Below are 18,427 nucleotides of genomic sequence, written 5' to 3'. Positions count from 1 at the left end.
GTCATGGCCCCGAGCTCAGCCCACACCTCCAGCAGGCTGCACAGACCCCGGCCTGCGAGGCGGGATAAGAGGTGCTCACCTGGTCCAAGGGGCGACGCCGACGGAGCTTCAGGAGCGAGGTGGCCGTGTAGTGGAGCAGCAGCAGGATGCCGGGGCTCACGTAGTTCGGCCAGTCGTGGCTGGTGTTCAGCACCAGGGCATTGGGACTGGAGCAGTTGGTGGGACCCACAAAGTCCTTGAGACCGAACAACCTGCCCAGAGAGGGCATGCCACTGACCACAGGCCCCAGAGATGGTGCAGCCAAGACTTGGACAGGCCAGGGCAGGACTGGGGTGGTTCGGGAGCCCTCACCTGGCACAGAGGTCGTCCGGCGGGAGGAGAGCCTGTGCAATGGGCATCTGGTAGCAGTAGAGGCAGAGGAGATGGCCGGTGCTGAAGCAGCTCACCACAACACAGAGCGCGCTGAAGCCCAGGGGGCTGATGGGAAAGTGGCAGGCCCACCAGGTGCAGATGGCCAGGAAGAGCAGCAGGTAGACGCTAGAGAAGGCCGAGGGTTGGGCGATACCTGCAGGGCGGAGGCAAGGTACGCTGGCGTCCACCAGCCAACGGCCAGCGGGGAGGGAGCGCAGGGAGCGGCCCCAGCGCTGGCCAGCCCAGGATCCCCACCCCCGCCCGCCCCTCAGGTACCTGCCAGCGCCAGCAGTGTGATGGCCAGCATCCGCCCGGCGGCCACCAGCAGCCAGTGCGCGGTGACCCAGAACCGGGGGGCGAGCCACAGCCTGCGCCTGGGTCCCACTGCAGAGGCTTCCTGTGGGCCTGCTGGGGGCTCACCGTCCCCCTCCGCCTCCTCAGTGTCCTGCCAGTGTCATAGGAGGGGAGGGGAGGGTCATCAGGGGCAGGGAGGGCGGTCAGGGGAGGGCGGTGAGGGTCATCAGGGGCGGGGAGGGCGGTCAGGGGAGGGGAGGACGGTCAGGGGAGGGCGGTGAGTGTCATCGGGCGGGGAGGGGGGGGGTCAGCGGAGGGGGGGGGTCAGGGGAGGGAAGGGGAGGGGTCAGGGGAGGGGGGTCAGGGGAGGGGTAGGGGGTCAGGAGAGGGGAGGGTCATCAGGAGAGGGGTGGGGGGTCGGGGAGGGGAGGTCAGGGGAAGGGGGTCGTGGGAGGGGGATCAGGGGAGGGAAGGGGAGGGGTGGGGGGTCAGGAGAGGGGGGTCAGGCATGTGGTCCTCTGCCCTACCTCACCTGCCCCTACAAAATCAATGGGCCTACAACCGCCCCAAGCACCGGCCAGCTGTCTTCCACCGGAAGTCAGCCCGCACAGTCTCCTTCCTCATTCCAGCTCTGCCTTGCGGGCCTTCCTGGGGGTGTTTGGCCCAGCCCACCGGCCACTGTCCCGCCAAGACCTGGCACACTCAACGGTGCAGGCTAGCCCCAGGGGACAGGGCAGCCACAGATTCTCGAATCTGTCCCCAAAGCAGCTCCTAGATGGGCATTTTTAGGAGGATGGAGGGAAGTAGTGGGTTGTGCGTCGGGCGGGCGCACCACGTGCACTGTAGTTCACAGGGCATTTTTAGACTTGCCACCCAGCTTGCGGGGCCCCAGCTGCTCTGCCTGCGCCTTCCCCACCCCTCAGACAACGCAGCCACACGCAGGGCACAGCTTCCCGCCCTTGCCAGCAGGATGGAGCTGGCCAACTGCTTAGGAGGAAGTCAGCCGTTACCTGGGGCTGACCTGGACCCGATGGGACCCGCCTCCCCTAGCCCTGACAGAGGGTTCCCAGAACAGAACTTTCTATTTCCCAGAACCCGGGGAAGGCCAGGGCATGGTGGAAAAGAACAGGAACTTCATCAGCTGTGCTGGCTCTGGCCGGGGGCTGGCAGCCCAGGCCCAGCTGGGCCCTGCTCAGAGAGGATGCCAGGCGGCGGCCCAGGCCCCGCGGTGAAGTCGGGGTGGAGGCCGGCAGGTCTGGCCTCGGGCTGGGGCAGGGGGCGAGGCCTGGAGACCACAGAGGCAGAGAAGAGGGAGGCCGGACCTGGAGACTGGAGGGCGGAGCCCTGAGCATGGAGGCAACGGGAACAGCAAGGCTGAGGCCACGCCCGCTGGGATTGAATACATTAGGCCGTGTGCCCTCGCCCACAGCCAAGAAGCCTGTGACAAACGGGTGACTCCAGGCCTGGGAAACGTCCCGGAGAAGTCCGTGACAAATGTGTGACTGCGGGCCTGGGAAGATCGGGCAGCGCCCGAGAGTCGGGGCCTCCGGGGCCACCCCGCAGCGGGCAGCGAGGCCCACTGGGCTGCTGACCTGCTCTGTGCCCTCCGCCAGCCTCCTCCCCGCTCTGGACAGAACGCAAGGCCCAGCAAGCGTCAGCTGTGGATAAACGCACGCTGGGGCCCGGGGCCTGCGCCAGGACACCTGGACTGTCGTAAACCCTGGGGCAGTCCTAGCCACCAGCGCTAGCAGGCCAAGGCTGGGGTGGGGCTGGAGGCACAGCGTACAGGCACACTCGGCACAGCCCCTGTGCCTGTGGTGCTGGGCTCGGTGGCCAGGCAGAGTCCTGGGTCCCCCAGGCCCAGCAGTGAGGCTGGGCCCTGCCTGGTCCTCAGGGCCTTGGCTCTGCTGTGGCCCCCGGCACCTGTCCCACCTTCCAGCTGAGCTAATCCCTGAGCGACATTTCCCACAAGCAGAGTCCTCATGGCTCCCCTGGCTGATTCTGCCCAGGGCCGGAGTCCTAGCAGGAACTGGTCTCAAGAGTAAATAACGGGCTGGGAGTGTGGCTTAGGGAGAGTGCTCGCCTCGCATGCATGGCGTCCTCAGCACCGCATGCATAGAAGAAGCCGGAAGTGGTGCTGTGGCTCATGGTAGAGTGCTAACCTTGAGCCAAAGCAGCTCAGGCCCTGAGTTCAAGACCCAGGATTGACAAAAAAGAAAAGAGTAACCACATGGTTGGGGCCCAGGAATGGACCAGAACGCTCCCTTTCCTCCTGCATCCCTCTTCAAACCCAGCATATAAGCACTCCACGACTATTCACGAGCACTTGAAGAGGCTTAAAGCAGCCCTGAGAGCTGCCTCTGCCCAGTGTCACCGCTCACCAAGCCTCTGCCCAGTGTCACCGAGCCTCTGCCCGGTGTCACCGAGCCTCCGCCCAGTGTCCCCGAGCCTCTGCCCAGTACCGCCGCTTACCAAGCCTCTGCCCAGTGTCACCGAGCCTCTGCCGTGTCACCGAGCCTCTGCCCAGTGTCCCCGAGCCTCTACCCACTGTTACCAAGCCTCTGCCCAGTGTTACCAAGCCTCTGCCCAGTGTCCCTGAGCCTCTGCCCAGTGTCCCCGAGCCTCTACCCACTGTTACCAAGCCTCTGCCCAGTGTCACCGAGCCTCTGCCGTGTCCCCGAGCCTCTGCCCAGTGTCCCCGAGCCTCTGCCCAGTGTCCCGGAGCCTCTGCCCAGTGTCCCCGAGCCTCTACCCACTGTTACCAAGCCTCTGCCCACTGTTACCGAGCCTCTGCCCAGTGTCCCCGAGCCTCTGCAGTGTCCCCAAGCCTCTGCCCACTGTTACCAAGCCTCTGCCCAGTGTCACCAAGCCTCTGCCCAGTGTCACCGCTCACCAAGCCTCTGCCCACTGTCACCGAGCCTCTGCCCAGTGTCACCGAGCCTCTGCCCAGTGCCCCGCCTCTCACCGAGCCTCTGCCCGGTGTCACCGAGCCTCCGCCCGGTGTCCCGCCGCTCACCGGCTCGCGGGTGTGCCGGCTCTGCCGCGCTTTCCTCGTGAGGTGCCCGCAGAGACCCAGGCAGACCGCGGAGACCACGAGGATGCCCAGGTCAGGGGCCACCAGCCGGATCGTGTTGGGAATGTCCTTCAGGTCCAGTCTGTGGAGGGCAGAGGGGCCCGTGGTCAGCACAGGGAGGGGCAGGGCCGGGAAGGGGAGCAGCCGGCCCCGAGAACACACAGGCTGGTCCGTGAGGACCCAGGTGGCGGCTCCAGACCGCCCTTGACTGAGAAGCCCCAGGCAGCCCACTGGGGTCTTACCTTGTGACCCCAATATGTCGAGAGAGGTTCTCCCAGCGGCTGCCTGCAGAAAGTAAGGGGCCAGTCAGGCAGGACAGCAGGACAGCAAGGGTTTTAGATGCCTAGCCCCCTCCGGCCTTTACTGATGGAGAAACGGAGGCCTAGCCGGGGGACGGCCGGTGGCTGGGGGGCAGGGCGGCGGTGCTGGGCCCGGGTGGGCGATGTAGCAGGGCAGGGTTGGAAGTAGCTGCGGCTGAACTTCAGGGTGCAGAGAGGCCCGGACATCTCAGTCGTTAACGAGCAGGGCAAAGCCCCAGGGCGGGGCCCCAGCCTGCGTGGCATTGCTGGACGCTGGGCTGTGTGTGGAGGAAGCGTGGGGAGGGTCTGGCGTCAGACCCCGTCTTGTCTGGAGCTGAGGCTTGGTTCACAGGTGGAAGGAAGGTGCTGGAGCCACCCGGCTGCACAGCCACACGCAGACCTGTGCAGGGCCGGGGCGCAGGGGCCCAAAGGCTGCCTTCAAGCCTGGACGCCCAGGCCCGGCTCAGACCCCAGAAAACCTGCGCTGGACATAAACCATGGCCAGACATGATGGGTGAGGCTGGGGAGCCTGCCGGGGTCGGCTCAGCCTTCCCGAGCAGACCCGAGGGTCTGCCTGAGAGGCTACGCTGCTCCCTCCAGCCACAGACACAGACGCACAGACACTCGGACACACAGACACACCCCTGCCCCGTGGCAACTCACAGCTTTGCTCCAGGAGCTGGTCCAGGCGGGGCACAGTGTGCAGACAAATCTGGAAGACCAGGTGAGCCGCCAGGAAGAGGAGACTGAGGCAGAGCAGGGCACGGAGGAGGCGACCTGTGTGACCTGGGGCAGAGCAGGCAGGGGTGAGGCTGGAAGGGCAGGCAGGGACATGGCCAGGGGCGCAGGCGACATGGAGGGGCAGGAGGACGGCCGTGGTGTCTGAACCACAGCCAGCGTCTTCTGTGACCAGAGTGACAGGTACGTAGCACAGGCTACACAGCCCTCGGGCACCGCGCCTCTCCTGGCAGCCATCGGACCATGCTGTTGTGACCTGACGCAGATGAGGACACGGCACAGGCTGGGGAAGTGACCGGCCCCAGGCCGCACAGCGAGGGAGGGCAGCCCGACCCACGGGGCTCCTGTTTGCTCGCTGCTCTCTGGGAGCACAGAGAACAGGCAGGAAGAAGCCCCTGGCTCCTGGAGACACAACTGTTTCCATTGACCCAGCAAAGATCTACCTGCCTTGCAAACAGCAGGGAAGAAATAGACACCTGCAATCTGGAGACTGAAGATCATGAGTTCAAAGCAGCCTCTGCTACAGAGTGAGACCTTGTCTCAAATAAGATTTTTTGGGAGGGATCCGGTCGTGGGGCCTGAAACTCTGGGCCTGGGTGCTGTCCCTCAGCTCTTCAGCTCAAGGCTAGCGCTCTACCACTTGAGCCACGGTGCCACTTCTGGCTTTTTTTCTTTTTGCTTATGTGGTGCTGAGGAATCGAACCCAGGGCCTCAGGCATGCAAGGCAAGCGCTCTACCACTGAGCCACCTTCCCAGCCCCAAATAAGACTTATTTTAAGGGCGGGTGGACACTCAGACGTAGAAGGTGGGGAGCAGCCTTGTACACAGGCCCCCGTGGTCAGTCCCTACAGAGCCTGTGTGTAGGGTCTGGGGGAGGGAAGATGGGTGCGGTACTTTACCCTCCCCCACTGCTGTGTGCACCCCAGTGAGTCAAGAAGCGGGTTGGTGGTGGCAGCCCTGCAGTGACCCTGGCCAGGAGAGGCCCGAGTCCACTTCTCAGCCAGAAGCCCCTGTGATGACCAGCCGTGCGAGGTCGGCCTCCCCCACCGCAGGCCTCCCCGCCCCGCGCCCGGCTGCTGCTCCCTCTCATTCAGATGGACAAACGGATGCAGAGAACCCCCGGAGCACGCCCACGGCTGGGCGCCCACCTTCCCCTTCATCTCCACAGCTCGAGCTGGCTGACGGGGATGCCTGTTCTGCGGACACCGGGAGGCCGGGCTACTCGGCCCGGCGGCCTCCGTCCCTGAGCCGCTGGGTGACCCCGTGGGGCTGGCCAGCTTGGTGGAGGCAGGGGCTCAGCTGAGAAAACAGATGGATGGAAGGGGAACAGGAAGTGGCCGGGGCAGGTCCTTCTGGCAGCCAGTCAGGGCCTCACTGGCCTGGACACTGGAGGTCCGTAGACCCTGCCCAGCCGGCCCTGCCCTCCCCCACCCCAGGAAGCAGCAGCAGCCCCACCTTCCACGACCGCACCCCGCCCTCGGGGCAGAGGTGCCAGGCCGAGGCCGCCCCAGACCTCTCCAGGGCCTGTTGGCAGTCGTGCAGGGCCAGCCGGGCTGCCAGCGAACGGGAGGCCCGTTTGACTCAACGGAGTGCACGTGACTGCAGGAGGTCCCACGCGCGTCCTTTGCCCCACGCTGGGAGGAGGCGAAGGGGAGCGGGGCTCAGAGCCCGCCTGGCCTCAGCAGCAGAGGAAGCGCCGAGGAGCAAGCCTGCCACTCGCCAGGCCCCCGCCCGGCTCCTGAGCCGCAGCCCCAGGGGCAAGCCTCTGCCTGGGCAGAGCCCTGGGCTGGGGCTCTGCTCACGGAGCTGAGCAGCAGGAGGTCTTAACGCTGCTGGGCAGAGCCCAAGCTGCTGCCAGGACCACAGGGGCTCGGGAGGGGGCGGGCAGGATGGGATGGGAGGGGCTGGGAGGGGGCGGGTGGGGTGGGAGGGGCTGGGAGGGGGCAGGCAGGATGGGATGGGAGGGGCTGGGAGGGGGCGGGTGGGATGGGAGGGCTCGGAGGGGGGGCAGGATGGGATGGGAGGGGCTGGGAGGGGGGCGGGTGGGTGGGAGGGGCTGGGAGGGGAGGGCTGGGAGGGGGCGGGTGGGATGGGAGGGGCTGGGAGGGGGCGGGTGGGTGGGAGGGGCTGGGAGGGGCGGGTGGGATGGGCGGGGCTCGGAGCTGCGCAGGGCTAGGCTGGGGCCCGTGCCTGTCTGTCACGTCAGTGAGGGTACAAGTCGAGGCTGGCCAGGGCGGTGAGGCCCGGCCATCCCCGTGGGAAAGGGAGACAGGGGTGGGGGCCCTCCTGGTGCGGGCACCCTGGCAGGCAGGATGAGCCGCAGCAGGAGTCAATCAAGCAGGTGGCTGGACACCAGGCCCAGGGCCCGTCTGGACACAGGGCCCAAGCCAGCCCCTGCCAGCCCCCCCTGCCCCCCTCCCACCCGGAGGTCAGGGGACGCGGCCAGGCGACGTCAGCCTTCCCCCATGACCGCTGCCAAGGCCTGCAGCTGCACAAGTCATAAACCCACACAGGATACTCCACACCGTTCTGCTTCACATTTTCCTCTCTCACGCCTGGAAAAAGCCCCCGGAGGGCCTCTGAGGCTGGACAGCGACACACAGACAGCATGGGACAGCTGTAACCCCGCCTGGACGGCCACCACGTCAGAGGACAGGGCCGGGAGTCGGGGTCTCCCCTGTAACCCCGACAGGATGGCCACCATGTCAGAGGACGGGGCCGGGAGTCGGGGTCTCCCCTGTAACCCCGACAGGATGGCCACCACGTCAGAGGACAGGGCAGGGAGTCGGGGTCTCCCCTGTAACCCCGCCTGGACGGCCACCACGTCAGAGGACAGGGCCGGGAGTCGGGGTCTCCCCTGTAACCCCGCCTGGATGGCCACCACGTCAGAGGACAGGGCAGGGAGTCGGGGTCTCCCCTGTAACCCCGCCTGGACGGCCACCACGTCAGAGGACAGGGCAGGGAGTCGGGGTCTCCCCTGTAACCCCGCCTGGGTAGGCTGAGCTGGCTGCCACATTGGGAGTGTCCAGTTGCTTACATGGGGCGCGAGACATGGAGCAAGTGGCATTCAGTGAGGCCAGCAGGGGGGAAGGGCTGGCCCGCACCCCTGCCTCCCAGCGTGCTGATTGTGCTGGACCCCCAAATGCCCTCGCTCTGCTTTCTGCCCCCTGGTTCTGCCCTCTGGGCTGGTGGGGCCTGAGGGATGGCCACGCTGGGGGGGGGTTCCAAGACAGCCCAGGCAGGAAAGTCAGTGAGACGCTTATCTCCAAATAGCTACCCCAAACCACAAGTAGCACTGTGGCTCAAAAGGATAGAGTGCTAGCCTTGAGCAAAAACAGGTCAGGGACGGTGCTGAGGCCCGGCTGAAGCCCTACCTACAACCTACCAAAAAAAAAAAAGAAAAAAGTGAAGGAGAGAGAGACAGAGACAGACAGAGAGACAGACAAAGACAGAGAGAGACAGAGAGACAGACGGAGAGGGAGGGAGAGAAACAGAGACAGAGACAGACAGACAGAGACAGAGACAGACGGAGAGGGAGAGAGGGAGAGACAGAGAGAGAAAGAGAGATAGAGAGAGACGGACAGAGAGGTGGAGGGAAGAGAGAGAGAGAGAGGGGGAAGGGCTGAGGGAGTGCGTCAAGTGGTAGGGTACCCGCCTAGCAAGTTTGTTCAAACCTTAGCACAAAACCAAAATCAAGCCAGGTACGGGATGCTCACCTGTCATCCTAGCTACTCAGAAGGAGAGCTGAGGATCGCAGTTTGAAGCCAGACCAGACAAGAAAGTCCGTGAGACTCTTATTTCCAAATAACCACCCAAAAGCCAAACAAAAAGCACAAACAGATGAAAAACAAGCAAAAGAAAGCTAAAAGGAAAAGCAAGCCAGTCCAGCCCTGACCGCTGCCCCGACCTTGGGTTCTACCAACCGACGAGCAGAGTCAGGAGTCAGCTGTGGCTTCGCAGCCCCAGGGTGGGGTGGTGACTCAGCCCAGCAGCCACAGGAAACCCATTCACCGAGGCGCTAAGGTGGCCAGCACCACCCAGAAGGCAGTGCCCAGGCCTGAGTGTCCTCGGTGAGCCCTGGGTGTCCCCTGCTGGCCTCAGCTGCTTTCCTGCCGCTCCTGGACAGCTCCGCCTGGGCAGGGTCTCTCGATGTGACGTGTGCTTTCCCCACAACCCTCTGTAAACGGGGCCACACCCCACTCCAAGGCCCGCGGCTAGCTAAGGCCTCTCCACCCAAGGGTGGGCATTTTGGGGACAGGTTCCTGACCACATGCTGTCACTGTAAGGCGTAAAACGGACACTAGATGCACACAGTGCAGGCAAGAAGAACTGGAGACCGAGGGCCCTCAGCTCTGGCCCCGGCAGCCTTGGCCACGGCCCCGGCAGCCTTGGCCAGGCCTGCGCCCAGGGCACAGCGCTGCGCTCTTCTTTATCATGGAGCAGCAATAGCTGGGACACAGCCCAGCTGGGGCCCCACTGCCCAGTCCCCCGGGGACACGGCTCAGGACCGTCCTCGCTCGTGTGGAGGACAGAAGAGACATCCCTGCCCAGCTCACGGCTGGCCAGAGCCCAGGCTGGCCCCGAGGGACACCAGGGAAGCAGGGCGCACGGGCAGCCTGGGCTGCTGGCTGGGTGAGTCGGCCGGAGCCCCTCGGGCTGAGACCGCCATGGCCACAGTCCTGTGGGGGAGGGCATCCCAGGTCAGCTGCAGAACGGGGTAGGCGGGGAAGCTCCTGTGTGGGCTGTCCTGGCTTCCAGAGGCTTCCCGTGACAGGCGGGAAGTGGCCCACAGCCTCTATCCTGTCACACCCAACACCGGTGGCGAGCCCTCCGCAGAGCAGACGGAAACAGCCACAGTCCACAAGGAGGAAACGAGACTCTGGAGTCCTCATGGCGGCCGGGTTACCCAGGCGGGGTCGGGCTCCCCGCTGCCCGGGTCTCTGCCAAGTCGGCACCCTCTCGGGACCTTACCTGGGACACTGTGCCTCGTGGGGCCCGGGAGCCAGGGCAGCAGCAGCAGCACCAGCAGGTAGACCAGGGAGAGGACGTTGATGCGCAGCAGGGCGGCTGGGGAGGAGAGAGGCAGTTAGCGTGGCACGGTAAGAGGCCGTCGGCCCTCCTCACGGGGAGGCCCCAAGGCCCCTGCATCCACCGTGCCCCTGCGTGCCACACACAGCCAACCCACACCCTGCTAGTGCATGCATGGCGGGAGCAGGCAGTGCAGCCTCATCACCCCTCCACGGAGACAGCTGCTCATGCTCCCACACAGCCCGGCCCCCCACGTGACCACACATACACACACACACACACCACAGCCCCGGCCTCCCCACGTGACCACACACACACACACACCACAGCCCCGGCCTCCCCACGTGAACACACACACACACACACACACACACACCACAGCCCCGGCCTCCCCACGTGACCACACACACACACACACACACACACACACACCACAGCCCCGGCCTCCCCACGTGGTCACAGCCCCGGCCTCCCCACGTGACCACACACACACACACACACACACACACACACACACACACACACCACAGCCCCGGCCTCCCCACGTGACCACACACACACACACACACACACCACAGCCCGGCCTCCCCACGTGACCACACACACACACACACACACACACCACAGCCCCGGCCTCCCCACGTGACCACACACACACACACACACACACACACCACAGCCCCGGCCTCCCCACGTGACCACACACACACACACCACAGCCCCGGCCTCCCCACGTGACCACACACACACACACACACACACACACACACACACACACACACACACACCACAGCCCCGGCCCCCCACGTGGTCACAGCCCCGGCCTCCCCACGTGACCACACACACACACACACCACAGCCCCGGCCTCCCCACGTGAACACACACACACACACACCACAGCCCCGGCCTCCCCACGTGAACACACACACACACCACAGCCCCGGCCTCCCCACGTGAACACAGACACACAGACACCACAGCCCCGGCCTCCCCACGTGACCACACACACACACACACACACACACACACACACACACACCACAGCCCCGGCCCCCCACGTGGTCACAGCCCCGGCCTCCCCACGTGACCACACACACACACACACACACACACACACACACACACACACACCACAGCCCCGGCCTCCCCACGTGAACACACACACACACACACACACACCACAGCCCCGGCCTCCCCACATGACCACACACACACACACACACACACACACACACACACACACACACCACAGCCCCGGCCTCCCCACGTGAACACACACACACACACACACACACACACACACACACACACACACACACACACACCACAGCCCCGGCCTCCCCACGTGACCACACACACACACACACACACACCCCACAGCCCCGGCCTCCCCACGTGGTCAGACGCGCACTCCGCTGCCCCAGCGTCACCTCTGGACAGTGAGCTGAGCAGTGACCCTTCCTCCTCACTGGCTTCCCCACAATTCTGAAGTTCCGCTGACCACACAGCCCCACGCGGTTCTGGTGGCCGACTCCAGGAATGCGGCTAAGGCACGGGAGCCACTGGGCAGAGCGGTGCCCTCCCTGCCCCGACAATCTGCTCTCGGGGATGCAGCCCTGCCTCCCCCAGGTCACCAACCAGAGCCACACAGACGCAGCCTGGCTGCCCACGGGGACCTCCCGATGCCATGTGATGCCCACGCCATCCTGAGTGCGTCCACCAGCATGGCCAGGGCACCTGGAGCGGAGAACCGGGGACCCTGCCCGCCAGGCCAGCTGAGCCGTCTCCTCCCACGACGGAGGTTTGCCGGGGGCGAGGTACTAAGATCCGAGCACTGGGTACTTGAGCCCCTTGGCCTTTCCTGGGCACAGAGAGGCCCTTCATGCCAGCTCAGGGGCACCAGTCACACCCCCTAGGAAGCCTGGACAATTGTTTCCCCTAGGAGTGGAGCACACTGACCTGGTCCACACAGACCAGGGCTGAAGGAGCCTCCGGGACGGCCGCACCGCAGGCCGATCCCCACCCGGGGCTGGAGGAGCCTCCGGGACGGCCGCACCGCAAGCCGATCCCCACCCGGGGCTGGAGGAGCCTCCGGGAAGGCCGCACCGCAGGCCGATCCCCACCCAGGGCTGGAGGAGCCTCAACCACAGTGCCCAGGGCGCCTGCCACCAGCACAGCGCTCCCCTCCCTCCACACCGTGGCCATCTCTGCCCCGTGGCCCCTGGTCCACTTCTATCAGCTCGACTCCCTTAAATCTGAACTTTTCAACAATTATACATTTTCATAAAGAAGAAAATCAATGTGACCAGCCCAGGGGTGGGGAGATGCACGTGCGGCAAACCCTTCCACGGCCCCACCTGTTTCCCAGAACTGCACTCTTCAGCCGCCAGGTGCTGCCTCTCTACCAGCGCCAGCCCCGCTCTGTCCCTGTCCCCAGGCCAGCCTCCCCTCCCTTCCAACCCAAGAGCCTCCAGCCAGAGGATGTTCACCCATCTGTCCACCGCTGTCCACCACCCACCTGGGGACCCTGGCTTTCTCCTGACGCGGTGCTAGGGCCTAGCCAGAGGAAGGATGGAATGGACACCCAAGGTGGAAACACAGGAGGGGTGTCCATCACACAGGGACCACCGAGGGTGGCAGGAGGCCAGGAGGGCAGCAAAGGGTCCTGAGGTCTAATTCATGACCATTTACACATTCTAGAGGCAAACGGTGGTGACAGACACAAAACAATGTGAGCGTGTTTAATGCCGGTGGGATATGCACTGAAAAATGGGTTCAAACAGCAAACACTGCCAGGCACCGGTGGCTCACGCCGGTCATCCTCATCATACAGGAGGTTGAGATCTGAGGACTGAGGTTCAAGGCCAGCCCGAGCAGGAAAGTCCGTGAGACTCTTATCTCCAATAAACCACCAGAAAACCACAAGCGGTGCTGTGGCTCAAGTGGTAGAGCTCTCTCCTTGAGCTGGAGAGCTGAGAGACAGCGCCCAGGGCCAGAGTTCAAGCCCCATGACCGACAAAAAACAAAACACACAAAAAAATAACCACCACCTGGAATCTGTGAAAGGGTCTTGGAAGCCAGACGCAAGGCTCTGAGGGATGGGACCAAGCTGGGCTGCTGCCCACAGCAGAGCGAAATGTACAGGGGCAGGTCTGGGAACTGGGGGCTGAGTCTGGGCCCACCACCGCCCCCCTCCCCAATCGCAGGCCAGGCAGAGCAACGGAAAGAACCTCAGCTCCCGGCTGTTCCAAGCACGCTGACGGTGCCCTGCTGTGCCTGTGCCCAGTGGTGTGCTGGGCAGGCCAGAGGAGAGAGGTCAGGTGCAGGAGGCCTAGAGAGGCAGCCAGGCTTTGCCCCTGAAGGCAGGCTGCCAGCTGCCCGCTGGAGGCAACGTGGGGACACAAAGATGTTCAGAGGGGACAGAGCCCAGCCCTGCCTGGACAGCACCCGGGCTGTGACCTCACAGGAAATGCCTTTCCTGAACTAGCAACAATGGGGGTCAGTGGAGACAGGAAGAGCCCCGCAGCCAGGACCGTTAACCCTTCACAGACCCGCATTTCCCACCTGAGCACCACGCTCAGGTGTCTACCTCCCACTGGGGAAACTGAGGCCACTGGCATGAGTCTCCTGGAAGCCAGATGGCCCAGCAGCGGCTGGGACGGGACGGGGGGAGGGGTGACCGGCGCCCCAGGCTGCAGAGCCCCACACCACTCCCAGCTCCTCCACACGCACGGCCCTCTCACGGCCCACTCCCGTTACCTGCAGGGAGATGGGCTGTGAAGTCTGGACAACCAGGTCCCAGGAAGATGTGGACCCTGCGTCCACCAGCCTGGCCCCAGCCTCGGTGGAGGAGGACACATGCTGACCCTCGGGAACCTGGGCAAGACTCCCGCGCGGGGCCTGAATCTCCTCTACAATGTGGGTGAGCCGAGCAGGATGGCGGGCAGGACACCATGGGGACAGGACACCACACGGGGGACAGGACACCACACGGGGGACAGGACACCATGGGGACAGGACACCATGGGGACAGGGCACCATGGGGACAGGACACCACACGGGGGACAGGACACCATGGGGACAGGACACCACACGGGGGACAGGACACCACATGGGGGACAGGACACCATGGGGACAGGACACCATGGGGACAGGACACCATGGGGACAGGACACCATGGGGACAGGACACCACACGGGGGACAGGACACCACACGGGGGACAGGACACCATGGGGACAGGACACCATGGGGACAGGACACCACACGGGGGACAGGACACCACAGGGGGACAGGACACCACACGGGGGACAGGACACCACACGGGGAACAGGACACCATGGGGACAGGACACCATGGGGACAGGACACCACACGGGGGACAGGACACCACACGGGGAACAGGACACCATGGGGACAGGACACCATGGGGACAGGGCACCATGGGGACAGGGCACCATGGGGACAGGACACCATGGGGACAGGACACCATGGGGACAGGACACCACATGGGGACAGGACATCATGGGGACAGGACACCACACGGGGACAGGACACCATGGGGACAGGACACCACACGGGGGACAGGACATCATGGGGACAGGACACCATGGGGACAGGACACCATGGGGACAGGGCACCATGGGGACAGGACACCACACGGGGGACAGGACATCATGGGGACAGGACACCACACGGGGACAGGACACCACACGGGGGACAGGACACCATGGGGACAGGACACCATGGGGACAGGGCACCATGGGGACAGGGCACCATGGGGACAGGACACCATGGGGACAGGACACCACACGGGGACAGGACACCATGGGGACAGGGCACCATGGGGACAGGACACCATGGGGACAGGACACCATGGGGACAAGGCACCATGGGGACAGGACACCATGGGGACAAGGCACCATGGGGACAGGACACCATGGGGACAGGACACCACACGGGGACAGGACACCATGGGGACAAGGCACCATGGGGACAGGACACCATGGGGACAAGGCACCATGGGGACAGGGCCCCACACAGGCTCACATTCCCTGAGCCTCAAGGAGGACCTGGCTGGCCCAGGTGCAGAAGGCTTCAGGACACAGGCTGGGCCTGAAGAGGACACTGCTCTGCCAGGTGTCCCTCCAAACCCACATGGATGGACAGCCGAAGTGCCAGGCAGCAGCCAGTGTGGGGAGAGGGGACTGGGCTGAACTAACAGGGGTAGAGGAAGATAAGGGTCAGAAGAGACACCCTGGTCTGCGTGGGCCTCCGGGCCTCAGGATAAAGGCCTGCTGACCCAGGTCAGCATGGACGTCACCCGCCAGGAGACAGCACAGGGCTGGGCACCCCACAGCCAGCCTGGGGTCAGCGTCACTGGGTCACTTCTACCTTCAGATGCCAGACCCGTGAGCCTTGGGTGGCTGTGTGAAATTCCCCACCCCCACCCCACAGCCTCCAGGCTGCCTGAGTGCCAGGGGAACAGGAAAGAGGCACCCCAGGGGAGAGGTCACTGCAGGGGAAAGGTCACCGCAGGGGAGAGGTCACTGCAGGGGAAAGGTCACCGCAGGGGAGAGGTCACTGCAGGGGAGAGGTCACCGCAGGGGAGAGGTCACTGCAGGGGAGAGGTCACTGCAGGGGAAAGGTCACCGCAGGGGAGAGGTCACTGCAGGGGAAAGGTCACCCCAGGGGAAAGGTCACTGCAGGGGAAAGGTCACCCCAGGGGAAAGGTCACTGCAGGGGAAAGGTCACCCCAGGGGAAAGGTCACCGCAGGGGAAAGGCCACCGCAGGGGAAAAAGGCCACCGCAGGGGAAAAAGGCCACCGCAGGGGAAAGGCCACCACAGTCCAGGAGGGAGCGCCTGGTGGGCACAGGCCCAGGTGCCATGCCTCACAAGCCGCCCCTCATGGCGGTGGCCAGGGTCCTGGGGCAGCGTGGGGCAGGCTGAGCAGGGCACAGGTGCTCGGAGGAGGGAGAAGGGGAGTCACACCGATCTTCACCCCACCCCGAGCAAGCCCGAAGCCTGGCCTCCCGTACTTCCACGTCTTTTCTGCAGGAGGGTGAGGGACAGACTGGCCGGGCCCAGGAAAGGGTTCCCAGGGCCCCTCCGTCTCCCAGGCCGCCATGCAGTGGCTACAGAGAAAGAGCCACGGAGGCACAATGGTCCCGGAGCAAAGAATCTCCTCAGTGGCCCCCACGGCCGGCCTCCTGTGACGCTTCTGCTTTCCAGGAAGCGGCGTCCTCACCCTGGTGCCGGTGGCCCAGCCTCTCCCACGCTGCTCCCGCCGCTCGCCCCTCAGCAGGGCCCGCGGCCACTCTCCCCGACAGCGGCTCACACCCCGCTGCTCCCCTCCAGCCTGTGCCGGATCGTGCTTGACAAGCCCCAGCCCCCACCACTCCCTGTATCCTGGAGAGACACGACAGACCCACAAGACAGAGCCACGAGACAGCAGACCCAAGGGGCTCCCTGGAACAGCCCACGTCACAGGGCCACGAGACACGGGGGCACTGGAACAGCCCACGTCACAGGGCCACGAGACACGGGGGCACTGGAACAGCCCACGTCACAGGGCCACGAGACACGGGGGCACTGGAACAGCCCACGTCACAGGGCCACGAGACACGGGGGCACTGGAACAGCCCACGTCACAGGGCCACGAGACACGGGGGCACTGGAACAGCCCACGTCACAGGGCCACGAGACACGGGGGCACTGGAACAGCCCACGTCACAGGGCCACGAGACACGGGGGCACTGGAACAGCCCACGTCACAGGGCCAACGTGGACATGGCCTCTGTACCCGTAGGCGGGCGTCACTGCCACGGGAACGCACTCTGCAGGACTTGGTGGGCTGTCTCACGCCGCCACCCCTTGCCAACCATTCATCAAGCCTGGGCTGTTCGCAGGTCTACAAGCAAGAGTCACAACTGCCCCATCACAGAGCGGCTGCAGCACACAGCCTGCCAGACGGGCGGCACAGGGCCAGTGCGGTGCGGGGGGGGGGGGGGCGGCACAGGGCCAGTGCGGCGCAGGGGGGGGGTGGCACAGGGCCAGTGCGGTGCGGGGGGGGGGGTGGCACAGGGCCAGTGCGGTGCGGGGGGGGGGCACAGGGCCAGCGTGGTGCGGGGGGGGGGGGCGGCACAGGGCCAGTGCGGCGCGGGGGGGGGGGGAGTGGCACAGGGCCAGTGCGGTGCGGGGGGGGGGGGGGCGGCACAGGGCCAGTGCGGTGCGGGGGGGGGGCACAGGGCCAGTGCGGTGCGGGGGGGGGGGGTGGCACAGGGCCAGTGCGGTGCGGGGGGGGGGCACAGGGCCAGTGCGGCGCGGGGGGGGGGGCACAGGGCCAGCGCGGCGCGGGGGGGGGGCGGCACAGGGCCAGTGCGGTGCGGGGGGGGGGGCGGCACAGGGCCAGCGCGGCGCGGCGCGGGGGGGGGGGGCGGCACAGGGCCAGCGCGGCGTGGGGGGGGGGGCGGCACAGGGCCAGTGCGGTGCGGGGGGGCGGCACAGGGGGAGGGGTGACTCACGCCAGTCTGTCCAGCCACACAGCTGCAGACAGCCAAACACATCTGATGTTTTCTGGGCGACACCTGCAGCCGCCTGTCCAATCCACAGTCTATGTGGTGCATGGGGTGATGCCCCTGGGTGGGTGTGGGCCAGCAGAGGGAGCAGAGGTCCTATGGCTGACCCTCTGCCACGGAAAAATGTTTTCAGTATGACTGGGGTGGTTGACAAGTGACCTGACATCTTCAAGCCCAGCGGATGCAGCCAGCCTGACCCGACTGCCTTCCACACGTGAGGGGGCAGGGGCCGAGCGCCATCTGCAAGGTGGAGCGGGCAGTGTCTGGGCCTAGGCCCCAGGGTCCCGGCCCAGGCAGGCCTGCTGCGCCCGCTGACGTGTGAAGGGCCGGTGGGGACGGGGGTGCCAGGTCTGGCCAGGCCGCCCAGCTGCTGGGCTGGGGGCCTGGTCCCCGCCCAGCTGCCCTCAACCCACTCCAACCCCCAGTTGCCTCTGCCTTATTTGGCTTGGGCCAGAAACCATAAACACGTCTGTGGAGCTTCTGCCAGAGGTGGGGCGGGGCAGAGGAGGAGGCAGGGGAGGAGCGCAGGGCGCTGCTGCTACCCTGCCAGCCTGGCCTGGGGCTTCAATCCCCAGGGCTCCCCGCCCCGCAAGGCAGAGCACAGAACCCAAACCCGGACACGGAACGCCGTGCGAGGCGACTTGGGGGCGCGGCCAGTCCACCCGTGCAGGGGAAGGCTGGAGCGGGGGGGGGGGGGGGACACGGCCAGCCAGGTGCGTCCGGCCTGTGCTCAGGGTCAGCCCGCGCGGTGTGGCCAGACGTCCATGGCTCCTGCACAAAGGGGGGGCTTAGAGCAGTCAGATGGTGCTGGCGGGGAAGGGGCTGGAGGCCCCCGTCTGACCAGCCCTCGCCAGACCATTCGCACCAGCCAGCCGTAGGCAGACCTCCTCTGCCCCTTCCGGAAGAGCCCCTTCCGGAGCTCCTGTCTGCTCCTTGCCCCCAAGACTGGGCGGGCACTGAGCCCGCAGTCATCTCCCTGTGTGCACAGCCCCCCGAGGACCAGGTTCT

The 18,427-nt window shown here is 65.6% G+C and overlaps 1 protein-coding gene across 2 annotated transcripts in view; it reads right to left on the bottom strand.

Annotated features, from left to right (window-relative positions):
- Positions 1–18,427, bottom strand: part of Piezo1 (piezo type mechanosensitive ion channel component 1) — a 55,753-nt gene that overhangs the window by 19,331 nt on the left and 17,995 nt on the right. For both annotated transcript variants that reach the window (XM_042702200.1, XM_042702201.1), the window contains exons 2-8: positions 9,787–9,882; positions 4,741–4,863; positions 4,021–4,063; positions 3,722–3,860; positions 688–856; positions 352–565; positions 80–251 (exon numbers count right to left, since the gene is read on the bottom strand). In XM_042702200.1, the coding sequence (XP_042558134.1) occupies positions 80–251; positions 352–565; positions 688–856; positions 3,722–3,860; positions 4,021–4,063; positions 4,741–4,863; positions 9,787–9,882 (956 nt within the window). The remainder of the gene's footprint in view (positions 1–79; positions 252–351; positions 566–687; positions 857–3,721; positions 3,861–4,020; positions 4,064–4,740; positions 4,864–9,786; positions 9,883–18,427) is intronic.

The sequence above is a fragment of the Dipodomys spectabilis genome, unplaced genomic scaffold (assembly GCF_019054845.1).
Source record: "Dipodomys spectabilis isolate Male_0828 unplaced genomic scaffold, ASM1905484v1 ptg000318l, whole genome shotgun sequence".
Classification (NCBI taxonomy): domain Eukaryota; kingdom Metazoa; phylum Chordata; class Mammalia; order Rodentia; family Heteromyidae; genus Dipodomys; species Dipodomys spectabilis.
Note: the sequence above shows the minus strand (reverse complement) of the source record. Positions and strands in the feature narration are given on the sequence as shown.